This window comes from Ochotona curzoniae, unplaced genomic scaffold (assembly GCF_017591425.1).
Source record: "Ochotona curzoniae isolate NIBS_2020 unplaced genomic scaffold, NIBS_Ocur_1.0 contig_1274, whole genome shotgun sequence".
Classification (NCBI taxonomy): Eukaryota; Metazoa; Chordata; class Mammalia; order Lagomorpha; family Ochotonidae; genus Ochotona; species Ochotona curzoniae.
The window spans coordinates 2,470,765-2,484,179 of NW_024465023.1; the positions used below are offsets into that span (position 1 = coordinate 2,470,765).

The 13,415-nt window shown below is 52.4% G+C and overlaps 1 protein-coding gene across 3 annotated transcripts in view; it reads right to left on the reverse strand.

The window, feature by feature from the left end:
- Positions 1-351: 351 nt before the first annotated feature.
- RAI2 (retinoic acid induced 2) overlaps positions 352-13,415 on the reverse strand; it is a 55,815-nt gene continuing 42,751 nt past the window's right edge. For 2 of the 3 annotated variants that reach the window (XM_041001281.1, XM_041001271.1), the window contains exon 2: positions 352-2,341. In XM_041001281.1, coding sequence (XP_040857215.1) covers positions 722-2,317 — 1,596 coding nt within the window. In that variant the 5' untranslated portion in view covers positions 2,318-2,341 and the 3' untranslated portion in view covers positions 352-721. The remainder of the gene's footprint in view (positions 2,342-13,415) is intronic. The other variant, XM_041001289.1, reaches the window with a different exon arrangement.

Here is a 13,415-nt window from a genome sequence, read left to right on the forward strand (position 1 = left end):
TTGCCCTGTTTTGATCCAAGGACCATGTAGGCATAGAATTCTCTCCATCCAATAACTATGTAAACTGGAAGGGGCCTCAAGTTCTTAAAATTCACCCCCCAGCCTCCCTATTCTTGCCACAGCTTTACAGATGACAGAAAGTATGTGTGTGTGTGTGTGGGGGGTGACCTAGAGGCGGAAGAGATGTGCTCAAAGGCATCCGTATTCCTGATGGGCTTTTCTGGGGACAGAGGGCGGGCTCTGCCAATAGGCCCAGAGAGCTTAGGTCCCTAAACACAAAGCCAGAGTTTGGGCCCAAATGATGCCAATTACAGAATGCACATTTTCTAAATGACACAATGCTGCAACCAATTAGTGCAAACAAACATTTATTGTGAAATAGTCATCCTACCCTTTATTAGGTATTACATCATCAAAGCACTTTGTGGCAATGAAAATAGCTTCTTTTTAACCCCTCTGATTCACCCACTATTCCATTAAAGCTGCAAAAAATGTGCAATCTGCTTGAAAAATAGGTTGCTCTTATTTACTCATTTGTGAAAAGTCAAAAATTAAAAAAGAAAATGATCCCAGCTTCCAGGGCCTCTAAAGGCGACCCCCCTTTCCACTTCCCAACTAACCCCCAAATAATTAACAAAGATAATTTGTTTTAAATGCCTTTTTATAAAACCAATACACCTTTCCCCATATTATAATCATAAAAATGTTAAAAAGCCCTTCTTTATTTTCTTGGAAAAAAGGTGGCCAGCCGTTGTTTCTTGATTGGCAGTGTGTGTATCTCCTGGGAGTTCATTTTCTTTAACTTTATGCTCCGGCTTTTGACAGGCTTCCTAAGCGGCTCCGAGTTTCCCACAGACTCTTCTCCCACGCTGTGGATGTCGTAGCCCTGAAGCACGGCGTCTTCTCTTTTGAAGGAGAAGTTTTTGGTGGACACACCAGAGAGGCCTTTGATTTTGCCACAGAAGATGGTCGGCACAGCGTCTTCCACGGAGACAATGACCTTGGCTGCCTGGGACTCGCTTGTACTCTCAATGTTATTTTCAGCCTTGACCTCACCGCTGGGCTGGCTAGGCATCTCGGAGGCGGTGGCAGAGGCACTGTTGCTATGGCCATCCATTGGGGTGCCGGCCTCTTGGGGTGTGGCAGGGGCCAAGGGCTTTTCCGTGGCACAGGCAAGTTTCTCGAGCACAATGTGAGTGTGCCCAGGGCTGTGGGCTGAGTTGCTGCTGTCACATAGTGTCTCAGGGGTCGGCTCAGGTTTGCGGTGGGCAGCCAGCGACAGGTCTAGGGCTGTGTCTTCCTGGAAGACCGTGGGACTGGCTTGGCCAGCCTTCAGCCAGGGCGCTGCTGACTTCATGGAGAGATCCAGGGCCTCGTTCTCACCGCCCATCTTGATGACCGTGTGGCGGCTGAGTTGGAAGTACTCCTTGGGCTGTAGCAAGTCCAAGGGCTTCAGTTCGTCCTTTTCTAGGGGGGTCTGGCTGCCCTTAAAGGGGTGTAGGTTGAAGGAAGAGGGCGGCTTGGGGAAAGTGGGGTTGAACTTGGACTCAGAACTCTGAGGCACGGGGATGGGGATGGGGATGGGGACCGGCACAGGCAGGGGGACAATCACAGGGTAGGGCACCAAGAGGGTGGCAGGAGGGACCAGTGGGGACAGAGGGGAGTTGAAGGGCTGGGGCGGCACAGCGGCATAGCCAGGAGGAGGCTGACAGGGAGGGGGGCCGAGTGTGCCCTGGGAGGGAAACAGATTCTGTAGCACGGCTTCGAACGGCAGTGTGGGCTCCTGCGGCTGACTGGGGAGCCGCAGGTCCAGGAGCTGGGGCTGTGCATCTGAGTCCTCGGCTCCCTGGAAGAGGTTGTTGTGGATGGTGCTGGATGAGCAGGGTGCCTCCTGCGGCAGGACCAGAGGGGAGTTGAGGTGCTGGAAGACATGCTGCTCCAGCACCACAGGCAGCTGCACGGGGCCCTGCGTGGTCATGACGTATGTGGCATTGGCATTGGGATTGAGCTCTGGGGCAGAGCTGCCCTCCACCTGCATGTGGATGGGCATCACCACAGGGCTCTCCCCGAGGCACAGGGGCTGCAGCACGGTGGCCGCCACCTTCAGAGCCATGCCACTCTGGGACTCGGCAGGCGGGGTCAGAATAGAGGGGGCCGGTACAGTCACCAGGGCCTTCTTGACCAAGTCAGTGGAGTTGATGTTCCAGGCCTCAGTGGTGATGAGCTGGGCCATGCCATTCTCCAGTCTGTTATTGGCCAGGGCAGGAGGGGAATCAGTCATGTCCATGGGCAGATTCTGGGCCTGCAGGTCATCCATCACTCGACTCGGGTGCCACTTGACCTGCAAGATACAACATGAATCTTCCTTAAGAGAACAATTACACCTGCCTCCAATGCTCTCAGCACAGCTCTGCAGAATTACCATCTCTTCCCCGTGTATAGGTGCACATCGCAGATACGTTCTCATCTACATGAACACGCTAATGTGATCTGCTGTGCAAGGGGAGCCCTAGTTTAGCAGACCAGTAGGCTACCAACACAGATGAGGTAAGCATCAGACAGCCGGCTGAGGTTAGACGGGGTTTGTGGAAGCCAGAGCCTGAGGCTTCGCCTATGCGCTCAGGCCTTTGAGGAAAGCAGGATTTTGCTCCACGTGACTGTGGCACAGAGTCAGAATGTGTGGAGCTCTGATTTGCTCAGATGCAAACGAGCAGCCAGAGATTATTTTCCTCTAGGGACAAAGACGGCCTGGTCACACTGGGATGGTCTGTGAAGATGGGAGAAGGGCATCTTTGAAGCTCTTTGTTGCAGTAATTCTGGAAGTATTTGAAAATCACAAATGATCTCAGTATTTTTGAGAAACTGGGAGATATGCCAAGAGGAAGAGTGATGGGTTAAGCCCAGGGTCATCACAATGGTTTCATTGTCTTCCCAGGACCAAGGACACCCCATGTCCCCCGATCACAGGAAAACCCACTCTGCTGAGCAAGGTGAAGATGGCTGACGCACAAGTGGTCATTGGGCCCAGCACTGTTGTCCATCTGACCTGCAGCCTGTCTTACTGTGGAGCTGCCCGGAGAAGGTGCTGTCCGTGAGTCCAGGACTGGGAGAAAGGGACACACTGGCTTGAAACTGAAACCCGCAGAGGGGAACGCCCATCTCTTGGTGACCTTTGTGCCTTCTGTGGCATGGTGGCCACCTCCTGGAGGCTAGAACAGCCCAGCACGCATGCTTCCTAGAGGAAGCAGAGCTGCAGCTGCGCTATGGCTCTCCATGGAAACGTGTCCATAGTTAGCCCTGTTACCATGGAGAAGGCGGGCACCATGTCTGGCTCTGAGATGTGTATAGCCCCGGAGTCTGGTTGAGCTCAATAATAACTCAGTAAGCCTCCCTTCTGCGGGCCTACCTTGGGCAATGCAGAATCTTGACCTCACCTGTCCCGGCCATCTAGCGCTGCTGTTATCTCATCTCGCCCATCTCACCCCAGATCACCAACACACCCTCCCAAACAACAAAGAGGGGTGGCCTAGCATACCTCTCCACAGGAAGGCAGCTTTAACAAGTGAACAATTCTGAGAGCTGCAGGCATCAACTGCACAGAGTAAGCAGTTTCTCGGAGGTAGGGGGCAGGAAGGGAAAGGATGCCATGCAGAGAGCTTTGTGGAGAATGACTGACGGCCAACCCAGGGGCTGCCGAGGAGGGCTCCAGTGCATTCCGGACACCATGCTGTGTCCACAGTCCTTGGCAGCAGCGGTGGGATGCAGCCTGCCCCCACTAGGAGCTTGTCCCAGCTCACGTGCACGCCCACCTGCGTGCATCTAGTTAACTTACTGAATGCCACTGCATGCTGGCCCTTTGCTGCAGGCTACAGATGTAGGCATGGGTGAAACAGCACAAGGTTCTTTTTGGGTGGAGACTGTGGCCTGGTGAAGGCTCATGGCTGTGATCAGATGGGGGCTGGCTAGCACAAGTGGACATCCAGGCTGTGTGAGCAGAGGCATCCCTGCCAGGGCCCCACCAACCTAAGGCTTACTACAGAGGGCCCAATCTGTTCCTCAGGAAGTAGGAACAGGCTGAAGGGCAGCGGGGTGGGGCTGCTGAGGACAAAGGCAGCTGCGGCTGGACTTAGCACCTGCAGCCACCCCCCAGCCTGCAGGAGAAGACTTCCTGGGATGTTCAGGCTCTCCAGCTGTGTGGCTGCGGTCTCACACCAGCTGCCTCTGACGACCCACCCACCGGTGTCGGCCACCCTCCTTCCCTGGCTGTTGCCTCCTCCTCAGGAAGAGCACTTACATTTCTGGCTCCTCGTTCCACCTACCCCTTGCATGCACACTCACTGTCATGGTCCCCGGTGGGAGCCCGCTGTCCTTACCTGGACCCAGGCTGGGCCTGCTAACTCGCCCTGAATTCTCTTGCTGAGAGTGTGGGTGAGAGTACGTTGGCAGGGTGAGCAACCTTCCACAAGGGATAAAATGCACTGAGCCTTGGCTGTGTGCCAGGCCCCCTGCTGAGCACTTCCTGTGCATTGCCTGGGTCTATTGGAATAACCATGCTAGAGAGGTCCTTGAACCAGGCCCGTTTTGTAGAAGGGAAAAGTAAACTTACAGGGCAGTCCAATAACTAGCATAAGGGTGCCCAAGGGCTGGGCATCAGAGTTCAGGCCCAAGGCCAGGCTTCCTAGTTCCTGGAGGAACCCCAAGGACCACCTCTAGCCAGTAGCATTCTTCTCCTTCTCACAAGCATTTCCACTGTCCCCTCCGTCCCAGAGCTGCTGTCCCTGGGCAAGTGCAGCCCACTTCTGGCTGCCCCGAGCCTACCTTCCTGAGACATGTCACTTCACAGGAGGGCACCAGGCCCTGTGCTGGCACTGAGTCCCTAGCAGTGAGGCTAGCAGTGATGGGATGGTAGACAGGAAGGGTGCAGGAGCATGGAGAGCAGCTTACAGTCCTGGCACCAAGCTGTGCTTACCTGCTCAGCCAGGGCAGAGCGCGAGCACTCCCCTGTCCTAAAGAGCCACCTGCCCACCAAGAGATGGCCTTGCCTTCTGCCACCCAAGCTCTGGCCCGGGAGACCCAAGTGAAGAAAGCATGATGTGCCATTCCACACCCCCAGAAATGCTCTCCTCTAACTCCCACCTTCTCTTATTGTCTGCACCTGTTCTCTTATTGTCACCCCTGCCAGCAGGTAGGCCTTTGCGACATGGGCCAGCAGCTGAGGGACTGTGGGCGCAGAGCACTCACATTGCTGTGCAAGCCCTAGAGATGCCGTGACAATAAAAAGCAGCTCAGGAATTGCAGACTCACAGCGCAAGTCCTGTCCCTGAGGACAAGGAGCTGCAAAGGCAGTAATGAGTGGAGAGGCTGCAGAAGGCCGTCCCCGCCCCCAGGCAGGCGGGCTGGGGACCTCTTCAAAACAAGGAGCGTCCTGGCAGGAGGCGCCAATTAATGGCTAGTGCTCCTGCTGCCATGGAGGAAGCATGAGTTTCTTCAGAGGTGACAGGGGATGTTTTGTTTGGGTTTTACAAAAACATGATTTTCACATGGGTTTAAATGAGGTCACCCATCCAATCCGCCTGCACCCGTTATCACTGGCAGTGTGGCTGATGCAAGATGGGTGAGCTGGGTATGCATGACCCCACAGACCCTCCCTCACTTGGCCTCCAGCCAGCTGCTAGTGCAACCCACAGGCCCTACAAGAGGCAGCTGTGGGAAAGGCCGCCTGGCAGCTGGGGATGGACTGTCCAGGGGAGTGACGGGCCACAGCACAGTGCTCCACCCCATCAACCAGGACACTCTGGCTCAGGCTGCGCTGACTCTGCCTCAGGCCCTTCTCCCAATCTGGGTGTCTTGTAGGAGCCAGGGCCCCCAGCTCTGGTCCCAGGGATGCTCCCCAGCACCCCCAGCACCCTGCAGGTATGCCCTGCTCCCCTTCGCTGCTGAAGCAGCTAGGTTTTTCTATCAAATTAAAAGTCTCTCCCCTCAATCAGGCAGTACAGACAATCGATCCTGACAACTCTGCCAAGACACCTGCTCTCCAGGTGCACATGGCCAGCAGCTTGGTGACTTTTGCAGTGTGTAGGTCAAAGTCCTTTTCTGCTCAACCCTGGCTGGTCTTTGGCGGTCCTTGTGCAAAGCAGCAGCACCTGGGAGCTTACTAGAACTGCCACGACCCAGGCCCGCTCGCCTGGGCTGTGGATTTTTGCAAGCCGCCAGGTGATTTGTGCGAATATTCAAGCATGAGAAATGATGGCCTCCCATTGCCTCCCAGGCTTGGCCACACACTGGAATGGCCTGGGAGCCTGGACAATGGGGTCATGTCTGGGCCCACTCCCCAGGCTGAACCCAGGCATCTGAGTTTGCAGAAACTCCCTGGGTAAGTGGAATGTGCAATGAGAGCGGGAACCTGCAGCTGGCAGGCCAGAGCAGCAGGCAGCGGGCCACCAGCCTTCACAGTGCTTCCTCCTCCTGCTTCTACAGCGTGTGGGGAAGAACCCAGCAGCCCCCTGTGGGCAACCCCACCCCTGAGGCATGGCTGACGCCCCAGAGACCCCTGCGAGGAGTCCTGCCGACCTCTACCCACACTCAGTTTGCACTTCATTTTGTACTTTGCTTTTTTAGATTGGAAAGAGCAGCAGTGTGAGCATGTGGTGAGAAAGTAAGAGTGAGCACGCCTGTCTCCCCAGCTGTCTACTATCGCATGTTTGCACCAAGCCCAAGCCAGGAGCCACGCAGTCCATCCAGGATCTCCTATGTGAGTGGTGGGGAGTCAAAGACTTGGGTCATCATTTGCTGCCTCCCAGGCTCATTGGAAATAAGCTGAAGTGGAAGTGAGCCGCTGGGGCATCAACCTGCACTTTGCTGTCACGTGCCAACTTCACAAGTAGTGGTTTAACCTACTGCACCACAACAGTGGTCCCTCATTTTGTTTTCCATCTAGTATGTGAACTGCACCCTTAACGACTGGTCCAGTTCTGTGTTAAACATACCAGCCAGTCACTAGGAGCTGAGTTTGGGAAGCATCCTTTTTGTCCTTTCTACAGATGTGAACATGGCTTCACCATTAAGGACCTGAGATGCACTAAGTATCTAAGAGGTAATTCCAAGTGGGGGGGGGGGGCAGGGAACTGTTTTTGCTCTCCCTATAGGGTGTAATAATTGTCAATAACTTATCCTGGTGATTAAATTTCTGTGCTTTAAACATCAGCCTTATCACCAAAGATGAGAACATAATTATCATATGAATGTGTTCCCAATTTGGCTAAAAAACAAAGAATGTACAAAATAGTCACCCACCTCATAGGCTATTGCCTTTTACCTCCCGAGTCCTGTGCGGCCCTTCCAAAGGACTAGGACACAGCCCGGATTAGCCCTGGCCATAAGTTCCTTAACATGCTACTCAATTGACGAACACAGGGTGGTCAGGCAGATGGAGTTGGGCCTAACCTTGGTGAGGGTAAGCAAGGACTGTGAGCAAGTTCTCCCCTTGAGGACAGAGTGCTCATGTTTGCTCTGCTCGGATACTAATGACAAATGAAAGAGGTGGGCCCCGGCATCATAAACTGGCCATGGACACCAGGATGCGCCAAGGTCTTCCCGGGGACAGGAGGCAAGGTCATGCCGAGGCGCCATAAAACTTCTTTATGTTCAGTTTATTGCCTCGTTTCTTTTATTCCCATTTTTCTAGTTTATAGTGTACGCAGTAAATAAGTATAGGAAGATATATGTTGCAATAATGCGTATATGTGTGCACATCTGTGTGGGCATTGAGGGAGTGCTCCCTTTTCTTTTACCTAATAGGAATAGAGACATGGTATTTCAGTTGGAGGGATGAATCTCCCCTGGGCCTGGCAAGGGCTCCAGGGGGCCCATGGCCTCTGCTATCTCTCCTGGTCTCAGAAGTCATGTTCAAGTTCAACTAACACAGAGGACGCTGATTCCCAGCACTGTGGTCCTCCACTAGAGGGGCAGGACCCAATCCAAGGACACTGAGGAACTCTTGAGTGTAACACGCAGGTCAGAGTCTGCACAGCTGGTCCACAGGAAGAGAGCACCCCCCAATCACTAGTCCCAGGAGCAGAATCTGACATCATTGGGTTTAACCGTCAGTATGCTGGAAGGGGTGTGACGTGCAAGGAGCTTGCTGAAAGGAAGCAACGCTCCTGGAGCCACTGCTACCTACTCAACAAATCATCAAAACAGAGGTCACGGGTCCAAGATGCACCTGTGCTATTTGACTCTGGGGTAGCCCTATTGCACCCTTGGGACTCAGTCTCGTGCGGGCCTCGCACAAGTGAGTGGTGCCTGCTGGTAAGGCAAGCAGAATGGCCGGGAGACCCAGAAGGATAGGCAGGTGTGGGGAAATAGAAGTCCAGGGTGACTTGGCCAGGGCTCCTCTGCCCTCTGCCAAGGACAAGAGGGGTCTGGGATGCTGGCCGAGGAGGTCACCGTCAGGTTGCTCTGGCTCTTTCCTTGCCCTGGTAGCGAATGCCAGCCCTCCATCTGTTTCTCATCTTGCTCTGTACTACTGGCTACCTTTGTCCTGCTCGCAGAGGACCTATGCCCCCACAGCCTGAAGAAGGAGGCGTACCTTTCTAATGCATACATTCTTCCACAAGCAATCGGGTGCCCCATGGAGGTGCCAGGCACACACTTGCTATTTCCCCACCCTGGTCCCGCTTCCTCTGCATGCATGCTGCCTTCTTGCCAGACTTGGCTCCCAAGTTCTCCGACAAGCTCATGTACTCCCAGGGTTCCCTGCTACTGACAGCTAGGGAAGGCCGGAGACGCACCTCAGCACCACTGCTGTCCAAGACAGGGGCCACTCACCTGGGCAGTGGCCTGAGAAAGTCAGCAAGTGCCAGTTCCACCATCCAGCCAGGGCCTCATCCAGCCAGGGCCTCACCAGACACCTATACCAGACACCCCCTGCAGTGCCAGGGCCACTGTGGTCCTCTCACACACAGGCCTGGCTCTTAGAGTCTCAGGCCAGGGATGTTCATCGTAAAGAGCTAGGTTTTGGGGCCGATCTTTCTGGCAACACAAAAACCTCTTAAATAGGGAACAAAGAAGGGTAGGGGGCACTGGGGTGGGGGGAGGGAAACCTGTGTCTGGAAGAGCAAATACTTCTAATTAGATTGAGATACAAAGGTTAAATTTTTGTTCTGGGAAAAGGACTGTTTATAATCCTGTGTCATTAGCAGGACATTTTCCAGAACCCAGTGTGCCAGAAATAGCCCCTCTGAGGGGTCACTGCCACAGAGGGGTGCAGGCTTCCAAAGCGCAAAGGCCTGGACTGCCCAGCCTTTCCCCTTACTCAGTGTGCCCCAGAGCCCCTCAGAGCACCCTGGCATGGAGACAGCGCCAGCCTCACCTGCAAGGGTACACAGGCTGGGAGCCCAGGCAGGCTCAAGTGCCAACTCCAATTGCTAGCCGTGTGCTCTGATCAGTGCTGACCCTCCATTGCTCTGTATGGGTAAATCGCTGATCCTATGCGGTAGTTGTAATGACTCAAGGAGCTCATCTAAACCCTAGGCACAGTACTCAGTAAATCACACTTGATGTCATTGTCACTGGCAACACCCTCAGGACTGTCATCATGATCCAATTTATCTTCATCCATCTTGCCGTTGCCATCCTCCGCATCACCACTGTTACCCTCTTGTTACTGACACTGCCGACATGATTCTCACTTGCACTAGCCATATTTGCCCTGAGCATCTTGGGTAATGTCCCTTCGCTTTGGACTGCACTGGTGCCTGCGTAACCCAGTTTGTCCAAAGGTTCCTTTTACATAAGCTGCTAGGAGCTGAGAAGGTGCTTGCCACAACAAAATTCTCAGACGAGCCCTCCTAACCTCACTTAACCACCAACCGAGCTGAAATTCACAGTGAAAACAGAAGACGCCACTGTCACGATATTACAAATGAAACATGGGGAGAAAATCAACAAATGCACAAACCTCTGTATTTTGCAAGGCTGGAAGTCTGGGGTTCAGACCCTTTTGTACCTTAGTTGGGAACTTAATGCAGCGTTCTGGGCTTACTGCCCTGCAAGGCATAATTTCACCATAGACCCTTCGGAGTTTCCACTCCTTTGCATAAGGCCTATGTAGCTCTCTTAGTTTTAGTGATGATTAGGCTCATTTTCTCATAAAAACTAAGGAGGAATTGAGAAGGGAAGAAAAGGGCCAGGGTAAGACGAATGGAAGAAGCACAGAATTTTGAAAAAGAATAACCTAAAAAGTGCATATTGTACATCCAAATGGAAGAGTTGGTTCTGTTGAGGGAACCAGAAAACAAAAGCCCAACAAACACTGAAAGTGACATAGCTGGCCACAAGAGGGCACTGTTCAGCTGCAACAGCTTAGTTGCTGCCCACTACAGTAAAGGGTGAGGTGAGCCTGGGGCTCCAGGGACATAGTGGAGGGGAAAAAAAGATCTCATTCAGAAGCAAAAGCACAGAGGGACTTGAGGGTGTTCACGTTTTAGCAGAAAACTCAAAATTGCTAACCATATCCACTGGTGACTAGGTTGTTGTGAATCCCAGACCAAAACAAAAACACTTTATCATCATTTGGAGTACTGTCTTCATTTTGGCCAATATGTCTCCCAGTCACCTCTCCTTGGGGAATTGGAAGTGGTTCTGTCCTATCAAATCAAGAAACAAGAGCCCACTACAACTAAGTGCATTGCCTCTGTCAAAAAGCAGCTGAGGTTAAAAATGCAGAAGGGGGTGCAGCAGAGCGCCAGCCGGAAGGGGGTGCAGCAGAGCGCCAGCCGGAAGGGGCTGCAGCAGAGTGCCAGCCGGAAGGCGTCAGTGCTAAGAAGGGATGTGACTGTGAGTACATTGTGCATTCCTTCATAGTCAGCAAACACTGTTCATGCGACAGGAGCCTCTGGAGGATGTGTCTGCCAGGGGAAGAGACGTGAGCAGCACCCAGAATGAGGAACATTAGCAGGTGGTGAACATCAGCTCGGGGCCCCCCCAAGCAGATCCTAAGGCAAGAACCCAGACCAAATATTGCTGACTGTGAAAAAGACCCCACAAAAAACTGGCCACGCAGTGGAGCAGTGAGGCTGAAAAGGAAGGACGCTGTCATCAGGCCAATTTCCTATTGTGGGCAACTGGCGCTCCAGCGTGCTGGGGAATGCTGGGAGTACAGGCAGAACATACACCTTAGCATGCTCTCCACTGATGGCTAGGAAATCGAACTGTGTATTCACTACCCCCCACCCAAGGGCCACTCCTAAGGGACATGTTTCTTCCATGACACTGCTGGCCAGCTCAGAACACAGGCTAAGTGTGCTTTTAAGACTGAAAACCAAAAGCAAATGTGTGGGGAGAGTCCCCAGCCTTTGCAGGAAGCTACCCTTAGGCTACCAAGATGAGTTTGATGGGACAGGGCAGGGCACCACCAGTGTCCATGGTAAAGTTCCAATTCTGAACATACAAATACCGAAATTTCAATAATTTAGCCCACTATGAACCCAGGCGTTTCCCTGGTGGGTGGTAGTTTTGATGACCCTTGGAAAGAAGACACATCACAGAGGGATTGGCTGGCAAGGTGCGTGACTCAAGATCTCATGAAGAACAAGGTACGCAGGAGGCTAGGGATAACTCCCTTGCCAAAGCAGAATGTTCAAGAGATGGTCAGCTTGGCTAATGTGTCCCTTTGTTAAAATATAACTAGAGCCCTTCAGAAAATTCTGCTATTCATATTTGTACTGGCTAGTCTGCAAGATGTCGCTAGGATGACTCACAGAGGGAGTTTATTTTCTGGTGATCTTGTGTTCCAACTTAGGGACCAAAACCAGTAAATAAACAAACACGACTTCACTTCACCTGCATACTGCCTAATCATGATCATCATCATCATCATCATCTCGGCCCAACAAGTACGCAGACAATACAGGAAGAGAGGGTTGGGAGTGCCCATCTTTCTAATGGGAGGAGTTATTTCTGGAATTGGGTTTTGCCTAAAGCATCCCCCTACTTAGAGGCAAGCTCTCTCAAGAACTGAACAACACCCTCTGTGGAATCTGAGCACCGCAGAGTCTTTGAAGTCCTGAAGAACTCACTCTATTTATCTTAAAGCGAGTAGCATGGTTGGTGCTAATGTAGCATAAACAATACAAAGAAAAAAGAGGAGCTGCCTAACATCTGGCTAGCTGGTAATCCGGATTCTAGGTGTGATTTCCCATTTCCCTTGTGGAACAGTTCTTCTGCAACGCATGTGCTTATACAGATGCACATTTGTGTACACATGCACACACACAGTAACCAAGTAGGAATGAAGCCACCTGATATCTAACGGCCAAGGGGGAGACTCCAGAGAAGCTTTGCATCAATTCTTCATCTGCACCTGCTCCTCCTCTATTATTTCTAGCCCTCAAACCTTAAATCCTGCATGTGAGATAGGAACTGAGCCTTGCCATGTGGGTAGAATTTCAGCAAAGGAGATGGAACAGAAGCATAGGAGAGGTGGTGGGGAGGCACAAGAAGACGGGTGTATTCTGGGCAGTTGGAGTCCAGGGCTAGTGAGGGCTTGTGGGAGAAGACACGAAGGCACGTGGAAAATGAGGGGGGGATCTAGCTCTTCTAAAGGGTGTCCAGAGTTGCCCCCCAACAATTAATGTTGGGCCCTAAAGGACAACCACATGTTCACAGGCATCACAGAGCAAGAGACCCATCAATCTAATAGTGAGAAAAATCAGGTTGAGAGGTAAAAAGGAATTTCCAGGACTTGGCAAGCTCCCTCCTCTCTGTCTCTCCCTGTTCTCCCTCTCCTCCTCTTCCTCTTCCTCACTCACTCTCACACATGCATACCCAAGATGGTAGCAATAAACCATTCACTAACACCTGCCTTATCATGTGCAGGTCTCCTGGTAGATATTTTAAGTTTAGGTTCTCATCTTAGTTTCTTGACAACTCCAGCAAATTGGTCTCACCTTGCAGGTGTGACTTGCACACCTGCCCCTCCTGCAGGAACTGGGCTGTGATCCTCGAGAAAAGGGAGGGACAAGCTTTCCAGAACAAGAGCACTTGGTGCTGCAGGAAATGCAGATCTGAGGGCAAGAAGGAGAACAAAGGCTCTTGGTGGCAGGTGAGAGCAGGGAAGGACAGAGATGGAGGACTGAGCCTTCTGTCTCTGACAAGAACTGAGGTTTGGTCCCAGGCCTAGCCGTGACTGGGCTTCCCCTTTTGCCAGCACCATTGCTATTAGCCTTTTCTGGCCCCTGAAGGACACAATCTGGAAAAAAGTACTCCTTATTTTTGTTGGAGCTCAACTCTTACTTGCTATGTCCCTGGACTTGCCAACACCTGGGTCAGAGGTTCACTTCCACCCTTCTAGGAAGATTTCACATCTGTGAGTGATTGGCCTAACCCAGTTTTTCCTCCCTCTGGACGACATGTAC